The 20,003-nt window shown below is 53.4% G+C and overlaps 1 protein-coding gene across 2 annotated transcripts in view; it reads left to right on the top strand.

Annotated features, from left to right (window-relative positions):
- The window catches only part of UBE2O (ubiquitin conjugating enzyme E2 O), a 55,958-nt gene that overhangs the window by 21,731 nt on the left and 14,224 nt on the right, over nucleotides 1-20,003 (top strand). The window contains exons 1-2 of one of the 2 annotated variants that reach the window (XM_047832476.1): nucleotides 19,401-19,640; nucleotides 19,887-19,946. In XM_047832476.1, coding sequence (XP_047688432.1) covers nucleotides 19,935-19,946 — 12 coding nt within the window. In that variant the 5' untranslated portion in view covers nucleotides 19,401-19,640; nucleotides 19,887-19,934. Of the gene's footprint in view, nucleotides 1-19,400; nucleotides 19,641-19,886; nucleotides 19,947-20,003 lie in introns of those variants that run through there. The other variant, XM_047832475.1, reaches the window with a different exon arrangement.

Here is a 20,003-nt window from a genome sequence, read left to right as displayed (position 1 = left end):
CGAGTGCGTCTTGCCTCCCGCTGCTTCCCAGATCCCCCATCCTTACGCAGAGTGGCTGTCTGCTGAGGGGCACATGGGCTGCTATTTATGTTTTGTGACTTTCTCGGTGATTGTTTTTAGTTTAGCATTTAAGAATCTAATTTAACTTCGTGAGCGTGTGAAGTGTCGGTTCCCCATGCCTGTCGCAAGGCACAGAGAGTGAGTCTCTTCCACCCAGAGCCCAGCTTTGTCTGGGATCAGGTCTGACTGTCGTGATTGAATCCCTGCAATCCGTAGAATTCAACATTTCTTCAACATTTGAAAGAAAGCCACGGGCACTGGGGTGGCTCAGTTGGTTAGCGTCCAACTCTTGATTTCGGCTCAGGTCATGATCTCTATCTTGGTTCTTGGGAGATCGAGCCGCCGCATCAGGCTCTGTGCTGACAGTACGGAGCCTGCTTGGGATTCTCTCTCTTCCCCTCTCTCTGCCCCTCCCCTGCTTGCGTGCTCGCTCTCTCTTTCTCTCTCAAAATAAATAAACATTTAAAAAAACAAAAAAGCAAGCCATTTGTCCGCACAGATAGGTGCCCCCTCAGGTTACTGGGGGAGTTTCTGACACAGTCGTGCCTCCCCTCCCCCCTGCCCCCCCCCCCCCCCCCACCATTTCGCATATTAGAACAGCAGTTCTGGGCGAGCCCCTCAATGATGAACTGGTCTCTAAATTAAGTGGGTGGATGTTGAAACTAAAGCATTCTGATTTTTGAATTTGTGATTTCTTGTTTTCACTAACTTCTTCCCATCTCTCCATCTTCAAATCTGTCCCGTGGTTGTAGGTAAGTACTTTGCTGAATTAAGGTTAGAGATCTGTGGTTGGCATCCTTTAGGTAAACACGGTAGATTGAACTTTTATTTCCACTTCCTCCAGAATCCCTTCTGAAATGGCAGTAAATGAATTTTTTTTAAGTTTATTTTTCTAAGTCATCTCTACCCCCACCATGGGACTCGAACTCATGACCCGAAATCAGGAGTCCTGTGCTCCCTGACGGAGCCCGCCGGATGCCCCAGTAAATGAAGTTTTTGAATGTGTAAACCTGCAAGAACAGAGAACAAAAGATTTTGAGTTCTGGAAGATGAGCCCAGACCGTGTGGGTGCTTATGGAGACCGAGAAGCACTGCAGAAAGTCTCAGGGATCAGATGCCCCTGATGTTGCCCAAGGCGTAAGTGAGGCTTGGGCCCAAAGCCAGAGGGATTAGATGAGAGGTTTGCCTCTCCGCCCGTGCAGACCCCGCATGCGAGAGCAGAGGTTCGTGCTCTGGAGAAATCGAACCAGGGAGACTGTGGATTGACACAGCTCCCATGTAACGAAGGGCAGCACAACACGGAGATGAAATAGGGATTCCAGGAAGTCTGTACACCAAAAGGGGAAGTCTCCGCTGTGTTCCCTGCCTGCTCCCCGAGTGCCGAAACCAGGCATGAGGCGTGGGGTCGGAGGATTCCTCTCCGGAAAAAAAAAGAATGGCGTCAGAGACAGACCTGCAGTTTGTGGGGCTTGACAGTCCCTCAGCAGAAGCTAGATTCTATCCCAGCTAATATGATCCGTACCAGCCCAAAGCCCTGCTTGTGTTCGCAAAGCTTCCATCGTCTTTTTATCTCTCAACTTTTTTTTTTTTTTACTTTTTATCTTGAAATAATTAGAGATTCACAGGAAGTTGCAACATAGTACAGAGAGGTCCCCTGTACCCTTCATCCCATTTCCCCCAGTGGTTACATCTTACATGACTACAGACGGTATCAGAACCGGGAAATCAACACTGGTACACAATGTATGTGCAGTTCGGTGCCGTTTTATCAGGTGTAGTTTCATGTAATTGTCGCAGCAATCAAGATACAGAACTGTTCCATCACCATCACGATTTCCTGTTGCCGCATCTCAAATAGGAATGGACATCCAAGGGTCACTGAACATATTCAGAAAGCTTCCAACATGAAGGGTAAAGCTAGAATAAGCCAAGAGATGAATCAGAAGAAACCGTAAGGGCACCTGGGTGGCTCAGCAGTTAAGCATCTGACTCTTGATTTTGGCTCAGGTCATGATCTCAAGGTTTGTGGGATCAAGCCCTTCTTCAGCTTGGGATTCTCTCTCTCCCTCTGTGTGTGTGTGTGTGTGTGTGTGTGTGTGTGTGTGTGTGTGTGTCTCCCACTCAAAATAAACAAACGTGAAAAAAAAAAAGAAACCCTCAAAACACATAGTGAATGTCTTCTCAGAAATAAGAGCCAATGTTTTGTTGATGAAAGAAAACAGAATGGTATAAAACTCAGAACAATAAAGAGTTCTTGGTGTTAAAAACGTATCAGGGGATAGAAAAGAGTTGACAAAGACTCCCAGGAAATAGAGTGAAAACACCTAGGAGATCTATAAAGAAAAGAAAAATTAAGGACACAAACGTATCAGAGAAATCAGAACTGTTTCCAGAATTGATGATCACAAAGTTCGAGGATGGTGAATGGAAAGGTTCTGAGCGGCACATTGTGTAATTCCGGAACACTGGTGATGAAGCTTCCAAAGAGAGGAAAGAGGTTACATGCAAAAGATTGGGAATGAAGATACCTCCAGTTTTGCAACCTTCAATCTTGTGGGGAGCCAGCAGGCAGTGGAGTGAATTTCCAGTCTAACACGGTAGATTGAGCTAATGTAGAACCACTCCTACTCAATCACTTAGAAAATGCCGTATAGAATATAATGAAGATTTTAAATATGTAACTAAGTTTATAAGAAAGAAAGGGGATCACAAGAAACCAAAATCAAGAAGGAATTTAAAACTAGAGCCGAGAAGGCCTACTGATATTGTGGCATCTTCAGGGGGTGTTGATTGGACCTTAAAACAGGCCCTCACAATAATAGAAGTTTGGATTTCGATGATCATGTGCAGAGTTGAAATAGAGATCCCTTCAAAGGGCTCTTCCCTGCTAAAAGGAATAAAAGGAATTCGAGAAGATCTCCATTGTGGGGCTAGAGAAATGGCTGGGAAGTTTTATCACTGCACCACACTCCGAGATGCTGGGGGAGGTCTCTTATAAGCAGTTGAAACATCCACGTTTGATTTCTGTATTGATAATAGCCTCCTATTTTAGGAATCCCCACGCCAGCACCAGGCTGGTGATGCCCTCAGAGCCCCTTGAGGAAGAAAAGCAGAACTTGGATTGAACGACCCTTCCACAAGGCTGGCCTCCTAGAACCCTGACATCTCCACAAAAATGATGAGCTCACGCCAGGGGTTTACTGATAAACACGCAGAAACGATAAGAATCAGCTGTCAGAACAAACAGGATTTCCAGCCTTTTAAGATTCCAGGTAATAGGAGAGATTATAATATAAATGTCTGAAGGGATTGAAGGGCTAAAGAACTAAAGGAAAGAGAAGAAATCAAAGGAAAGCCTAGGACAGTACCTTTAAACGGGCTTTGTTTTAAAAGAACCCCAAAAACCTCCAGAATGAAAACTCTAATTGAATGTAAAACCCAGTGGAAGTGCTAAATAGCCAAGTGGATACACCCCCAGGGAGAATTACGTGAACTGGGAAACAGATCTCGAAGAAGTTGAGTAGGGATTCGGTGCCGAGAGCGAGACGGGACGGAAGGGAGAGAAGTAACACCAGGGGCATGGACGGGAGTGCCCAGGCCTGTGTCTGATGGGAGCTCCCAAAGGGAAAAAGCTTGAGGGGGAAAAAAATCCCGATTACTCCCAGGGTTCACCGTGTGAGTCAGCAGGGGTCCAGGTAGTCACGTGGAGGCCAGACCACAATGGAAGAGACTCTTCAGGGTGCTAGGGAAAATAGGTTGCTACCTTCGTTTTCAGTAACCACCCCATTACTACTCAGTAGTGAGAACAAAATAAAGGCATTTTCACAGCACGAAAACACCGAATTTATTCACCGACAGACCTTCTCCATACTCCGGGGAGAAGGAAACTAAGCCCAGGAGAAAGGAGACAGACAACAAGGAACGGCGTGCCAGGACATGGGCAACACAAGACAGTGAGCATTACTAATTTGAGGAGAGCTTAGAGGGAAAATCCCGACAAACAGCGGAAAGGAGAGCGAGGGGACGATTGTAATGAACGCGTTCTAAGGCCTTTGACCCGTTTGGGAAGGGTAGGAGGGCCTTGCTGTGATTCAGCCTGAGTCCAGCAGACAAACCAGCGTGTTAAGTAAGGGTAACCGTCGAATAGAAATAGGCCTGAAAGCTTTCCAACCAGTAGAGGGAAAATACTCAGTTATTAAAAACTAGGTCATTCTCCTAGAAAAAAGGAGAGCAAAGAAAAAGCCTGGAAGACAGAAGGCCCTAAAGGTGATAGAAAGAAATCCGCACGATCACAGTGAATATAAACAGAGCGAACGTGCCGGTTATGACAGGTGGGAGACAGTAGAGCAAAGCCCTCGACGTTCTGTGGGAATCCCACACCCCCCATCCCACATCCAGGTGACCCAGCGGGGTGATTCTGTTCAGGCGTGCAAGGACTGGAAAAATAACATGCTTCCCTTGAACCCTTTCTCCGGAAGCTGACGGAAGGTGTGCTTCACCAAAACGAGGGAGTTTTCTGGGATCCGGGAAACAAGAGCTCCCTTGTTGCCCTGCGGCAAAGGGAAGTCCACGCAGGAGAGGCAGGGTGGAACGGCAGTCTCCAACAGACACAAGACCTAGAAAACACCTGATGAATTATTCGAGCAGGTTGGGAAAAGTTATGGATAGGTTTTTGACGCACAGGTTGTACGTGTTCGCGGAGTGCCCCTTGGTTCGGCTCTAAGCTCTGTTTGCTCCGTTGCAACACGATCGAGTTGTTTCAGTCAAAGCGGTAGAGCTGTTGGAAAGATGGGCTCGAGGGACGGGTTGTCAGGGGGAGGGGAGAAACAGTAGGTAACGTCTGCCGTTAACAGATTAGGAATTAGTGATGCAGGCATATGGTTTCTACATGTGGCTGAATATTCTAACCTCTAAGAAAGTAGAAAGTGGTTGCCTCTGGGGAGCACTATTGAGACAGTACAACTGGGCGCTGTTTTATGTTTTACGCCTCTGGTACTCTGTTGTTGGTGTTGTTAAGGATTTACTGGTTTAAACCAACACTGTTCAGTGGAAAGGCCATCTAAGTCACATAGGTAATTTCAGGTTGTTTTTAGTGGCCACATAAAAAAAAAAGCAAAAGGGAGCAGGTGAATTTAATGTTGTATTCAAGCCAGTGTAGATCCAGGACATCATTTCAGCATATGCCACAGAGGTGACAAGAGCAATGATTTGCATTCTTCACGCTGCGTCGTCGCCACCCTGTCTGTGCTGCGGCACATTTCCTCTCTGACTTGGTCGTGTTTCAGATGCTCAGTGGCCGAATGTGGCCAGTGGCTTCCCTGTTGGACAGTTTAGGTCTGACCCAGGAACATTGGGGAAGCCCATTCTGGAGGGGAGTTACCTGACCCTGGTTTCTTCCTTTTGCCCAACCATCCCTACTTTGTTTGTTTGTTTGTTTGTTTGTTTTAAGTTTATCTTGAGAGAGAGAGTGTGTGTGTGAGCCAGAGCACACGAGTGGAGGAGGGCCAGAGAGAGAGAGAGAGAGAGAGAGAGGGAGGGAGGGAGGGAGGGAGGGAGGGAGAATCCTAAGCGAGCTTGGCACTGTCAGTGCAAAGCCCAATGCGGGGCTCGAACTCACACTGTGAGATCATGACGCTTAACTGACCGAGCCGCCCAGCCATCCCAGCCATCCCAGCCATCCCAGCCATCCCAGCCATCCCAGCCATCCCAGCCATCCCAGCCATCCCTACTCCAAGTTCTCCACAGACATTTGCAGTTGCCGAGTGTTTTCATGGAAGTTCCAGACTCGAAGACAGAAGCGATCCCGGGCTTCTCGTTTCTGTCCTAGAGTGTGTTTCCCTCTTTCCTCGCAGATCCTGTTTCTAGCGCCGCTCTGAATCTTCTCCAAATTCTCTACACCCTGTGGGTGTAATAATCAAAACTGGGTTTAAAATACTGTTGAAAGGCTGGCCGACTGAGAACCGAGTGGTAAGGCGGCCTCACCCTTCCAGGTGGTGCTTCTTTTCATGTGGCTCTTGGCCTGTTCGGCACGAGTGCTGCTTGTTCAGATCGCGGTTACCTGTGAAGTGGTTTCTTTTGTGCGGACACCCATCAGAACTGTCACCCTGGACCCGTGGGCTGCTGGTGTTGGCGGTTGGGAGCTGAGCCACTAGGCCAGGCTTATGACCACAGGTAGCGTGCCCTTCGGCACCACCCTCCACCAAGAGGAGGCAGGGCAGACGTCACAGGAAATGGACTCTGGGCTTGAGGTTTGGAAAATCCAGCCTCCTCAAGGTAGTGGCGTTTCCGAACAGTAGGCAGTACCTCCAGTATGCAGATGGCTTCGTAGACTCCATGCTGCAGACTGCCCCAGTGGGTTCCCTCTCAGGCCCGAATGTTCACATCTTCCTCCACCCTGTGGATTCCTGGCACTGTGGTGGGGATGCGGTGGTGAGCGGTGCCTGCCCTCGTGGGGGGCAGTCACGTCGAATGGGGCAAACGGTAACGGGTGCAGGGGATGGCAGGTGCTGTGGAGAAAAAGTGGGAGTATGTAGAGAATGAGGAGGGATGAGTCCAGATGGGGCGGTCAAAGGCCTTTCTGAGGAGGTGACATCTGAGCAAAGACCTGCGTGCGGCCATCTGGACAAACCAAAGCCGTGATTGTTCTTGTGGCCGCTCATGCTTTCCCCCAGCCCCGCACGCGTCAGCACGTAATTGCTTATGGAACTACCTGTCTTCCGCACCCTTCTTGGCTCTGCCCCGGCTGAGTCTGTCTCGTTTCCCCATGTTTCATTAGCATCAGACACAGCATCTGGCATCCTGTAGGTGTTTAGTTGGTTGCATCAGTGGATGGATGGTTTGTCGGTCTGTAGTCGATCAGGGGAGAGGCATATCATAAATGTCAAAGGAAGCAACCGGTCAGGAGCCCAGACTTCTCTACAGGGCAGGCTCTGTCCCTGTCCAGCCCTTGATAGAGGAGAGACAGGACTAGAGCTGCAGCCTGACAAAAGTGGGTTAATGTGAGACACCTCCATCATACCTCTCCCCGTGTACTTCATTCCACAGTTTCTGTACGTCGTCTACTGTGTCGGGACGGTTCAGATTGCAGATGAGTGAAGTAAACTTGGAAAAGGTTGGGAGAGCATGGGCAGGGGGCACGGGAAGGAAATCGTTCTTGATTACTTACTGTTTGCCACACGTGTCCTGGTGCTTCCCAGGGCTTATTACACACAGAGAGCTCAAAACCATCGCCGCAGGCCTGCCTTTGCCCTCACGTGGCTTGGTTGGCCCTCGCAGGACCATAGCAGAGCCCCTGAGACGTCTTTATCTGTCCCCGCCTTCCTCCACTTAGAATCGGTGGTCCTTGAGAAGGTCTGGGTGCAGCCTACTAGAGGTCGAAGGACTCTTCAGATGCCAGTCTGGTGTCGCCTTCTGGTTCTTCTTCAGACTCCCACTCCAGCAACCTTGGCCGGCTCCCAGGACCCGGGGATTAAGGGAAGACGGCCAGCCCAGAAAGGCTGAGAGGTTTATTCCATAGAAGCTGTAACCCGTACCCCAGCAAGTCTCTGGCCCTTCTCGACACTTGGGTTCGGCCCTGGGGCACTTGTCGTAGCTGTGATTATTCCCATTCCCTGTTAGGGGGCCAGAGGGCATGTTAGAGATCAGTCTGCAGGACCATTAGGTGTTTCCTCCTTACCTCTTTTTCCGGTGGGTGCTGGGGAGTCCTTCCCACTTTCCCAGCCATGCCAATTACGATGAACTCTGCCCAGAAACGGGCTGCTAAATATTTGTGTTTCATTTAGTTAGAAATCTTTGCTCAGAGGCAGGGTACCTGCTCCTGTCCTGACCTAATTCTAGTGACGTGGGGAGCTGGGGAAAGGAAGCCACCATGGCCATCGTGTTGGCGCCGCAGTGGCGAGGCCATGTCTGCTGACTCGCAGCGGCGGGATCCGCCTGTCTGTTGGGCTCTCTGCGGCCATAGCATCGGCAGTGTGGACCAGCCAATTTGGAAGGCAGTCCGCAGTTTGGGACCATCTGGCCGTCAGGGCCATCACTGAATGATGCAGGACCCCGGCTTGCTTCCCATCCCAGGGTCTTGTGTGTCTCCTCCTTGGCTCGCTGTGCCTTTACCAAGCCCCCGCCTCCCTGGGGGGCGGGGGAATGTTTGCAACACCCACCTCAGTTTGTCTTGGAAGGATGTCATTTTAGAATTGAGGGAAGCAGAGAAACGTCCGTGTTTGGCATAGTCATTCCGGGAAGGACCGTGAAGCCTGCCCGCCCCTCTGGGATGGGTTCAGCTTACCTGCTGTGGGGTGGCTCACCAGGGAGAGGTTGGAGGCGGGGCAGTCTGTACGGTCTTCGCAGCTCTGTGCGCACAGGTGTGATAAAAACCAAAACTCCGTAGGAAGATCAGCCACCCTGAGCCCCACACACTCCACCCCTACTTCAATGAAATCCTGGCCCCTCGGCAAAGAATCTGCCTTGGATCGGGGCCCTGGTGTGTTATTTTTACTGCCTTTTCCTACCATATTTGCATTTTTAAAAATAGCAGTGCTGAGTGGATCCCTTTCAGTCTGAGTCTGCCACGGAAGGTAGGATGCATTTTGCAGAGAGTGGCTATTGATCAGCAGCTGATTCTCAGTGTTTGGGAGCGTGGCCCGAAGGAGACGCAGGTGTTGTGGGTGGAGGTGAGGCTGGATGTCACAAGCCACTGTGGAAATGAGGTGTCAGCTCTTTGCTGAGTGAAGATTATGTCATCTTGGAGATGATGTCATGTTTCTGCGGGCTCACAGGAGGGAAGGTGAAGAAAGGGAGCGGGAGCGTCTATAAAGATGAAGTCCTGGTGGCCATCTTGGATGATTTGGGCCAGACAGTGACACACCCTTCAGACCAGGGTAGTTCTGTCTCAGATTTGGAGCACTTACCCGTGGGCAGAGCCACATTTCATTTACTGGCTCACACCCGTCCTGAAACCCAGCTCTGAAAATCGGGCTCTCGTGGTCACAGCGCGGGCCCAGGAGCTGCCTTTCTGCCTGGAAGTCTTTAAGGTGGCGAAACCGTGTCCCCCAGGTGTCTGAGGACGGCAGAATCTGCTCTTTGCCACCTCGGTAGCAGCTGGCCTGAGTCAGGTCCCTTGACTCTGGTCAGTAGAGGTTTCGCACTAAAAGCGGTCGCAGGGCCTCAGGCTTTGTTGTTGGCGTCAGTCTGGTAACTGGCCTAGATCAGGGTCCGGACCACCCGAAAAGAGGTCACAGTTGGGGCCACATCACTTGGACGACCTGGTGCGCGTGTATCTCGTCAGAGGCTGAACCACGAGTGTATCAGGGAAAACTGAGGCAAAGCGGCGGTAATCAGTTGAGTCTCACCGTGTTCGTTATTTTAGTCACCTTGTTTTTGTACCTTGATCTCCAGGTTTATGTCTTTAAAATATTTTTAAAAGTTATAAATAAACGTTGAAAAAAAAATTAAAAAAAAAAAAGAAAGCTCCAGCAACTGGGGTTTAAAAAAAAAAAAAAAGTTATTTTTTATTTCTTAAAGTTTATCTCGTTGGAGAGAGAGAGCACGCTTGCAAGAGAGGGGCAGAGAGAGAATCCCGAGCAGGTTCCGCGCTCGGTGCAGAGCTGGACGCGGGACGCCGTCTCACGACCGTGAGATCGCAACCAGAGCCAACTTCAAGAGTCGGATGCTTAACCGACTGAGCCGCCAAGGCGCCCTGAAATATTTTTATTTCTTTTTTTCTTTTTTTTTTTTTTAATTTTATTTTCTTTTTAACGTTTATTTATCTTTGAGACAGAGAGAGACAGAGCATGAACTGGGAGGGTCAGAGAGAGAGGGAGTCACAGAATCCGAAGCAGGCTCCAGGCTCCGAGCTGTCAGCACAGAGCCCGACGCGGGGCTTGAACTCACAGACGGTGAGATCATGACCTGAGCCGAAGTCGGACGCTCAACCTACTGAGCCCACCCAGGCGCCCCTGAAATATTTTTAAATTAAAAACAAATGTCCCTAAGTAGTTGGGGTTCTATTTTGTTTTAGAAGAAAGGGAAACTTACTGACTGGGTCAGAACTGTTTTCACCAGGCTGTTTGTCAAGACTTGCCTGGGGGATGTTAAGAAGCACATTTCTGGCTTCACCCAGAGACTTCACCCAGAGCACCCGGGTGCTCCTGGCGTGGGGCTTTCTTAGACCGGGCAGACCAGGGACATCTTTCTGCTTAGCCTGCCTACTTGAGAGGTCTGTAGGGATGCACGCTCCAAACAGACTGCCCCTCCGCGGTGACAGCGGCGGGCAGGTGCTAGAAACCTGCCCCTGCCCCCCCCGCCCCCCCCCCCCCCCCCCCCGATGTTACAGGGAATGAGCTCAAGCTGGAAGAGCCCGGAGCTTGCCCGGCCCAGGGCTGTTGTTCCAGATGAGGCGGCTAACACCCGGGGAGGTGAGAGGACGTCCCCAGTGCAGCACCAGCCTCTGCCGGGCCTGGTGGTTGTGCCGTAGGGAGACGGGCCACCTCGATGCGACAGCGCAGTTGCAGGGATTCTTACCCCAGTCTCAGCGACTCTGCCGTTTCGTCTGCAAGTATCTTAAGTCCCAGCCCAATGAGCCATGTCATCCTACCGCAAGTTGTCGTGGGCGAGCGCTGGGCACTCAGGGTTTTTGAGACTTAACGATCAGACCCAGAGGTAACCTCAGCCCCTAGTGTGCCAGCCGCAGGGCCATCTGGTGCCCAAGTGGCACGCAGTACCCCAGGATATAGGGTACTCATCTGCCGGGAGGTAGTAACCGCAGGTGTTTGGGAAACAAGCAGAGGTCGGTTGTGGGTCCAGGGAGGGTATGTTTCTTCCACGTGGGGTCCCTTACGGTTGGAGAGTGGGCCTGGCCCACCCCACTGGACCCGGAGACAGTCCCTTTGAGCTATTTCTCCTCCTCCCTTGCCGCCTTTAAAGTGCTAGTTAGAATAGCCGGGTTTGGGGGTAGTTTTTTCAGAATGCCTATTCTCAGAATACCCTCCTGGGGCTTTGGACTGAGCAGTGCACCTGGGACAGGGCTGTCCCTCCCTCTATCCTGATACCCTCTCTGTCGAGACCCTCTGTTACGCGAAGACGGCGTACCGTGCGCACGGGTCACCCGGAGAGCAGAGACGTTGTTAACATGTGGACTCCCAGGCGGCAGAGCTGGGGTGGGACCTGGGAGTCTGCATTTCAGTAAGCTCTGGGAAGATGGCGGGGCTGCCGTCAGGGGCCACACCGTGTCAGCACGGTCCTCGTTGGCCAGCGCCATGCCCGAGGGCTGCGCCGTAGGTCACGCTTGCCAGATGAGGAAGGGCAAGTTTGCAGAACCGGCTCTGGAGTGCTCTTGCCAGGGCGGTCTTGGGCAGCTCACCTGCCTCTCCAAGCCCCCCGGACTCCGGTAATGGTGGTGCCCCTTGTAGAGGCTGTGAGGTCTGCAAGGGGCAGAGCGTGTGGCACTCCTCCCTACACTGTGCAAGCTCAGTAAAGGTCTGTCCTTCCCTGAGCCGACCTGACATCAGGTGGTGGAGGTCTGGAAGGCAGTGATGAGGCCGTGAGCCCTCTCTGCGCCTGGACAGTTGGCCTGCTGCGTGCTTACTCCCAGGGATGCCCAGCAGCCCTAGGACAGCAGCCTGGCCCCAAGAACAGAAGAAGAAGTCATGTTTACTGTTTACTTTTCTGCCTTTTAGTCGTGCTCCTTGAGGAGGGAGGTTTCCTCCTAAAGCTTCCTGTTTGTACCCTCCCTTCAATTCAAATCCAGGAGTCACGGGCGGTTTTGTTCTATGTCCATGCGGCCTCTTGCCACCGAATGCACGCACCGCACCCCAAACATCACGGCATCTGTAGAGACCCAGCCCTGCTGCCCAGGCTCCAGCTGGCCTGCCGCGGGCGCAGCTCCCCAGTCCTGCCCCCTCGCTTCGCAGGCAGTTGGACTCGGTCCCCTTGCTCTGCCCCCTGGGGCAGGCTGTGCCTCCCAGGCCATTCCAGCAAGCTGGCAAGCTGCAGCTGCACTTTCCAGGCAGTGATGCAGCCATGCCGCATTGCCCAGCCCAGATTGCGGTGTCTGGGGTGTGGGAGCAAAGAGGGAGCTCCCTGGGGACAGTGCTGCCCCCGGGGGCTGAGAGCACAGAGGCCTGGCCAGTTTTCATCTGACGCAGAGGAGGTGGTGGACATCCCTTGCCTGTATCTCCGATGGTTAGTTCCTGTGCAGCCTGGCCCTTCCCACCTTCCCCCACCAACCATCCAGAAACAGGAGCTGTTCTTCTCCCTACCCAGCTAAGCAGTGTATGTGTATTGTGTATGAATGTTTGCACGTATTTTCATGTTTTCTCCCCATCTAAATGTATGTGCATATTCCTACAGATTTTTATTCTTGTCTCATTCTGAATCTATAGAAAACACTAAAAAATTATGGAACTAATTGACCTCAGTCTTTGGCTTTAGCAGAACTTCCGATGAATGATTTCCACGATTAATAGGATTTTCTGGTTAGGGGCACTGACCTTTGTCTTTTCTTCCATACTGCCCAGACATTTCCAGCTGTTCTCTCCTCCCCATGCATGGGAGGCCCTCTGGCCATTTGTGTTTTGCCGATAAAACCTTCTGTCCTCAGGTGGGCAGCTTGCTGATTGCTGGGTTGTCCGGGGCTGGCCACATGATGGTCACCTGCTCCGAGAAAGGCCTTACCCCGGCATATGCTAGAATCCCTGACCAGTCACATCCCCAGACCCAGTGTGAACGGGGAATTCGGGCTCACGTGCCATTTCCTCTCACTTCCGGTTTTCCGGTTCTGAAAGCCACCATACTGACGTTTGTAAGTAATGTCACAGAGTTCGAGGTTTCCCACCCCCACAGTGTCTACGTGTGAACATACAGATCTGGGGTTTTTTGTTTGTTTGCTTGTTTTTGGCTCCAGACCAGCTTCTGATGAGCTGTTTCTCTCTCCTGGATGCAACTGGCCAAAACCATAGCCAGAGAGAGCCAGTAGAGCCGGGCACAGGCACCGGGCAGATAGGTAGGCAGGGTGGCGGCTCTCAAGCTTCTTGAAAACGACCCACTGTAGAATATTAAATTTTACATCATGATTTCAAAGTTTATTTATTTTGAGAGAGAGCTTGAGCAGGGGGAGAGGCAGAGAGAGGAAATCCTAAGCAGGCTCTGCTCTGTCAGCTCAGAGCCCACCTTGGGGCTCGAACTCACGAACTGTGAGATCATGACCTGAGCCAAACCAACAGTTGGACGCTCAACCAGCTGAGCTGCCCAGGTGCCCCTAAATTGATTTCCTGACTAATGGGTCACAGCCCACAGTTTGGAAAACACTGCTCTAGAGAGCATTCCATTCATTCTGGGATTTCCAAAACTTTTCTAGAAGTCCTCACTGCAGGACAAACTTCCCAGTCTGGCATAATTAGCTTCTCTGGCCACCCAGTTGCAGTTACCTCGGGGAGGGGAAAGGGTTACGGCCACTGGACCATCCCCCTCCCCACCCATCTCTGTGCCAGGTGCTCGTAAATTCTTTAAAGGTAGTGTTCACTCCTTGTACATTTGGATGTTCTCTCTAGCCCCGAATCTACAGGAAGCTCTAAAGAAATTAAATGACCTCCACCCTAGGTGTCAGCAAAGTTCCTGGTGAATGATTTCCTCTGTTCTCACCTCCCCAGACGGAAGCCGGCGGAGCACGTGTGTGTGCACTCACCAGCATGCCCCCTCTACTGCTGGGTTCCCCCCCCCACCCCCCCACCCAGCGCGGTGTGGGACTTGCAGTGGACCCGGCCCACAGGCAGTGTGGCTAGGCCCTTCAGGCTCGGGGACAGCACATCAAAAGTGTCTGTGACACTGAAGGGGTGGGGGTCTGCTTAGGAGGCCCTGGGGTCCTCGTCACAAGTGGAAGCCCCTGTTGACCTGTTTCATCCTTCTCCGGTACGGCTTGGACTCAGCCTCGGCTCAGGCTGTATGGGGTTGTTACCCCCTTGGGAAGTAATAAGCCTTTAGAAATTTCCAGTACTCGTCTGACCTCATATTCCTTTCAGGACTCTGTTCTTTGAGTCCTGGCCTAGGTAAACAGCCTAATTCCTACGTGCATCTGCTGGGCCACGCTGCCCTCCACCTCCCCTCACCGGGCAAAGCAGCAGCGTAGCTCAGAAGATTCTGGTTTCCTTGCTGAGCACCGTGAGGCCCCTGAGCGGTCTCCCCGGGGTCTCGGGCCTGGCTCAGTCGAGGGGAGTGTAGTAAAACCTCACTCTGAATACAAACCCAAGCTGGGCCGGCTGCCGGCTGTCCCCAGCTTTCCACTTGCTCACCAGGGCACCGTGAGGGGCTGGCAGCCAGCTTGTCCTTGTGATCTGAGACTTTATTAGGCGCCCGTGGGTGCTTGGCACGATGCCGTACCTTTTGGGTTTGAAGCTCTTTCTGGTTGTAAGTTGAGAGTCTGGTGGTGAGAATGTCACTGCCCCCCCCCCTCCCCCCCAAGCAAAGACCAGGTTGGTTTTTCTCGGGTGGTACTTAAGGAGATCTACCCACTTCGCTTGTGTTGTGGCCCTCGCCAGAGTCTGACAGGAGATGGCGGTGGCTGGTGGGCGGGTTCCAGCCCTGACACAGATGCTCAGGTACCTTCAAGGCCCCTCCTTTGCCTTTTGTTGGGGACTTTCTGCCGCTTCCCCTCTCACACTGGGGGCCCCTGTGCTCGGGCTCCTGACCAGGAACAAAGCTACCTTTTTTCCCCAGAGCAAGTGCTTGGCCTCCACTGAGCAGGCCAGCCCTTATGGCCACCCAGTCCTACAGATGTGACGTTCGGTCCGCTTGAAAGCAGCTTCTTGCATTTTCAACCTGTTGATCAGCCTCAGTTTGCCCTTTTCTACTCTTGAAACAGTTTGATACCGTGAATTTGGGTTCCTCCAGGTCAATAAAGAGCAATGTTATGAGTGAGGGTCTAGACCAAGGATTGCAGGACCAGCTCGTGTTTCTGTCGTGTTGTCAGTGGTGGGCCCCGAGACCCCAGCTCAGAAGTAGTGTGCACCTCGGGTGCGGGGCAGGGAGAGGAGAGTAGTCCTCCTGGTCAGAGCAGAGCTCCGTGGAGCTCAAATGGAGGTGATGGAAGTGCCTAGCCTCCCTGCCGTGTTGCCTTTTCCCTGTGATCTGTGTTGCTTCCCAACTATGAGCTCTGCCTTCTTTCTTTAAAAAAAAAAAAAAAAAAAAAAAAAATTTAATGTTTTTACTTATTTTTGAGACAGCATGAGCAGGGGAGGGGCAGAGAGAGAGGGAGACACAGAATCCGAAGCAGGCTCCAGGCTGTCAGCACAGAGCCCGACACGGGGCTCGAACTCACAGACCGTGAGATCATGACCTGAGCCGAAGTCGGACGCTTAACCGGCTGAGTCACCCAGGCGCCCCAGTGAGCTCTGCCTTCTGATGAGACTGTATGGAGGGCGATCCTTTCCCCCAGTGCTCTTGTCTCCCTCCTGCCACCATTCTGGGGACAGCCTCAGGGCTTCTCAGCCTCAATGCAGCTGATGCTTTGGGCTAGCGCATTCTTTGTCATGGCATCAGGGATAATAGGGTGGGGGGCTGTCCTGTGCTTCCTTGGACGTTTAGCAGCATCCCTCCCCACTGTGTACCAGAAACCCCTTTTCCCAGTGGTGACAGTGAAATGAAAAATGCCTGCAGACGCTCCAAATGTTCTCTGGGGAGCAAAGTCGCCCCCAGTTGAGAACCACTTGGCTAACTGGTCTCCCTACCCCTCTTTACAGCTGGCAGCCAGAGGATCCTTTTAACGTTATTGTCATGCACGCGCTCTGCTCCGAGCCCCGCGAGCCCCGCGAGCCCCCGCACTGGATGGAATCTCACGCCCTTCCTGCGGGTCTTTCTCCAAGGCCTGAATGAGCCAGCCTCATCTGCTTACTGCCCTCCTTGCCGGTCATAGAACACGCAGGCCCACAGGGTCTTTGTGGCAGCCTCTCTCTCTGCTTGGAAAGCTCACCGCCTTCTTGTACTCAGATCTCCGGTCAGATGGCACCTTGGCGTGGCCTTTCCTGACCAGCCTTGAAAAGAACTCACTCATTGGGGTGCCTGGGTGGCTCAGTTGGTTAAGCATCTAACTGTTGATCTCAGCTCAGGTCTTGATCTCAGGGTCGTGACTTCGAGCCCCACGTTGGGCTCTGCGTTGGGCATGAAGCCTACTTTAAAAAGTAAATAAAATAACTCACTCTTGCTTCCTCCCCTTCCTGGTCTCTCACCCCTGCCCCTGAGTTGCCTTTTTTTTCTGTATGGAACTTAGCACCGCCTGGCCTGTGTGTGCGCTCACACGCGTGTGTCTCCTCCTTGCGCTAGAACTTAAGCTTTGTGAGAGCCGGCACTTGTGTCCCCAGCGCCTGGCCCATGGCAGGTGCTCAGTCATCATTGTTCAGATGAGTCACCTCCTCCGTGAGGCCTGGCTCTCCTCCCGCAGAGCAGCAGAGCAGCGCCAGCGTCGCTGTTTCCAGAGCAGGGAGGGGGAGCAAACGATGTCCCACGGTCGTGTCCCAAAATCGTCTGAAGTAATGCACGCTCCCTTTAAAAGCCATCCATAGTCCCTTCTCATTCGGAGACAGGTCAGCATGTTGGTGTGGTATCTTTTTTTTCCCCCCTGTTCAGAAGCCTCCGGCAGCTACGCTCTCAAAAAATGTTGATAGTCCCCTCCTCAGAGGTTGTTCAGCAATTTAGAGCCGGTAATGGCAGTTGGGACCTGTCCATCCCCCACCTCAGATCCCACTCCGGTAACGAGTTTTGGGTAACTGCAGTCAGGGTGTACCTACCAGAAAATCACTGGTAGGTTTTGCTTCGCGGCTCGTTCAGCTCCAGAGCCCGGCATTTTCCTAGAGCGGGCACAGCGCCCTCTAGTGCTGGCCTCCAGTGCCCGCCGTCTGGGTGCCCGATCTCTGCATCCCCGGCCCAGGAACGAATACAGCGCTGATCTTTCACTGTGATGGGCCTTCCAGGAACGTGTTTTACTCGCTTCTCATTTTTGCGGCTCCAGGGAGGGTTGGGCTTTTTGTGCGGTTAAGAGAATGGCCCCTGGAGCCAGATTGAGTTCAAGTCAAGGTCCACCTCCGTGGAGCTGTGCTTTCTTTCCGTCTCCATGTACTTGTCTGTAAAATGGGAGTAGCGTGCTTCGGAGCTCGCGGAGGACCTCACAGGTTACAACACACAAAGCACCGAGGAAGCTGCTTGTCGCCCTTGGGCGGTGCCGTGGGCAGAGGGCTCCAGAGCTCCCGAGCCCCCGGGAGCACTGAGGTGCCTCCCAGAGTGGGGCTATGGAGAGCCTTCGCGATGCAGGTCGCACGTGATGGGAGTGGGGCGAGGAAAGGAGAGCGTTTGGAAGGACCTGTGCAGTGGAGAGGCGCCTAGGAGGGGGAGGACTGGCTTGTGTGGACACAGGCGGTGCCCCGTGTGGGTGGGACGCAGGGAGCTGGGGAGGAAGGTTGTGAAAGATCAGCAAGAGCCTTGCAGGTTGATCTCAGCCCTTCCGGATGCCCTTCTCTCACCGTCTGGAATTCCCAAGGGAAGGCTATGTAGCCAGACGCGTGGCCGCCACACCCCTTTCTTCTCCCTGCCGTTCCCACTCCGCTCCCCTCCCCGCATTGTCAGGGCTTTGGAGAAATGTCACTCCTTGTCACAGAGAGTTAGAAGGGCCTGAGGACCAGGCCTCCGGGTGGGGAGGTCAGCAGAGCCGTACCCAGAGGACGGTGTTTGCTCCCCAGCTCCCCTCTCCCAAGAACACTGTGAACTGCTGCCCTGCCGCCTTCCGCGCGGGCTCACAAAGGCAGGATGGAGGAAACCCGCCTCTGGCCTTGCAGTGACACCAGCCTTCACCCACGTGCTGTTCCCGCTCTGGCCTCGGAACGGTCGCCTCGGTCCCACCTACCCACCCACCCTCAGGAGCAGCGTCCCTCGGGCCAGGGTGCCGTGAAGCCGGGCGGTGTGCCATCACAGACTACACTGATTCAGGGGCTGGGCCTGTGCCCGTCCCTTCCCTGCAGCTCTGTCGGGCCCGACACAGACCCCTCGGTGGGGACGTGATCTGCAGACTCAACTTGGGGCTCTCCTCAGGGATCCCCGGGCAGATAAGGCGGCCTGTGCCCACGGCCGTGGCTCACACCAAGGGTAGCACCCCTGTGTCCCACACAGCGCAGCCCCTCTCCCATTGGATTTCCTGGCACCGTAACTTTGGTTTCTATGGCAACTTGGGAAGACCTGCAATTGTGGCTTTTGAAGTCTAAAATGGGAGCAGAGGTTTGAGATAGGGTGGGACAGCACTGAAAATACCATGACCCAGACCAGAGCTCTGGGCACAGAGGGTTACAGGATAAGAAGTTCTTTGAGTTAGAAAAGTGGCACCATCATCACGGCAGACCCTGAGCAGAGCTCCTTGTGGCCCCTCACGGCCTCCTGGGGTCTTTGAGCAGAGGGAAGAAGAGCCTGACCTCAGAGGGCCTTCAGCCTGTGCCCTGGGAGACAGCAGATCTGGCATTAGCTGAGCACTTACTGTGTGCCCGGTGCCCTGTGATCGTCTGTGCTTCCATTGCCTTTGTAATCCCCTCCACCACTCCCAGACGGCTGCTCTCACGTGTGGACATAAGTGACTTTCCTGAGGTTTCAGAACTGGCACGTGTAAGTGTCTGGCTCAGGGACCCCTGATTTTAACCCCCGGGCTTACTCTTAGCTGGATCATGGGCTTGCATTCCCAGGTAGGAGAATCTCCATCGCTTGTCAATAATGGGGCCCGTCGCTTCCTCCTTTACTTTTTTGTAAATCACATCATCCTATTGATAGCAGGGTTTGTGTCAGCCATCATTGCCAAAATATCGGTGACCTTGAGCCGGTGTCTCAGTTCTCCTTCCGTGGAGTTCACCTTTCCCTGCCCTGGGCCTTGCACTGGGGGAGTGAGCCTGAGGAGTCGTAGGTTGGGTGTTGTTTGAGAGAATAGCTCTCGCACCCCTGTGGTTTGGGGTCTCGGAGGTGCCCGTCCAGAGGAGGTGGGCGGTCAGAGACTCACCCGGTACCGTGACTCAGTGAAGCATTCCCGAGGGGGGTCCCCAGGTTGGGCGAGCCAGCAAAGAAGACACGTGGGCCCGGTGGACCACTGTCTTGCGGCCGGGCCATTGGAGGGGGGTCCCGTGCCTGGCAGAGGCGGGGGACAGCCCTCGAGGGGCCCTGGCTGTCCAGTCAGAGGAGGCTGTGCCTGGCTGGCTGTGAAGGGATGGGTTCGGTGCTCGCCGAGCAGTTGGCGGGGCTCCAGAGCCGGCCGTCCCGAGGGCTCCCCCGCGGTGCTGTGCTCGGCTCTGCGGAGCAGTAGATAAGGAGCAGGCTGCGGCTGGTCGGAAAGGATAGCCCAGATTACAAGGTCGTGTCAGGCGATAGCGGGCGTCAGGGTGACCCACGTGGCCCGGTGTCACGCCGCTCCTCCACCCCCTGTAACTCAGCGCTCAGTAGGGGCGCAGGCAGGCACTCGCAGAAAGTGGGAAAAGGACGTCAGTCCTAGCAAAGCGGTCTTGCTGTGTGACGGGCTGTTGAACCTGTAATTTGAAGGAGGCCTTATGTGATCTGTCATTTAGGCACGCTTCTCGGTATGATCGAAACGACCTTCGGTCACCATACTGTTTGCCTTTGGAGCTCCGGGAGGTAGCGCCTGGAGTTCTGTGTGTCAGTCTGGCTGCCGTTAGAGGGTGTGTGGCGCTGGCCCAAGCCGTGCTCGGCACTTAGGGTTTGTGTGCTTGGCTGGCTGTGTGTCACAGCGTAGTCAGAAGTTGGGGGGGAACGCACCCCGTAATGACATCAGAGGCCATTCTGTCACACCGTGTTCTCTTTCTCAGCTGAAGCTAGAGGACCGCTCTGTGGTGCCCCGGGACGTGGTCCGGCACATGCGATCCACCGTGAGTGTTGGCGCGGGGGTTGCCTGGGGAGTGTCTGGGCCGGGTCTGCCCTGGCGG

Source organism: Prionailurus viverrinus, chromosome E1 (genome assembly GCF_022837055.1).
Source record: "Prionailurus viverrinus isolate Anna chromosome E1, UM_Priviv_1.0, whole genome shotgun sequence".
Taxonomy (NCBI): domain Eukaryota; kingdom Metazoa; phylum Chordata; class Mammalia; order Carnivora; family Felidae; genus Prionailurus; species Prionailurus viverrinus.
This window is presented reverse-complemented; position numbering and strand designations above follow the sequence as displayed.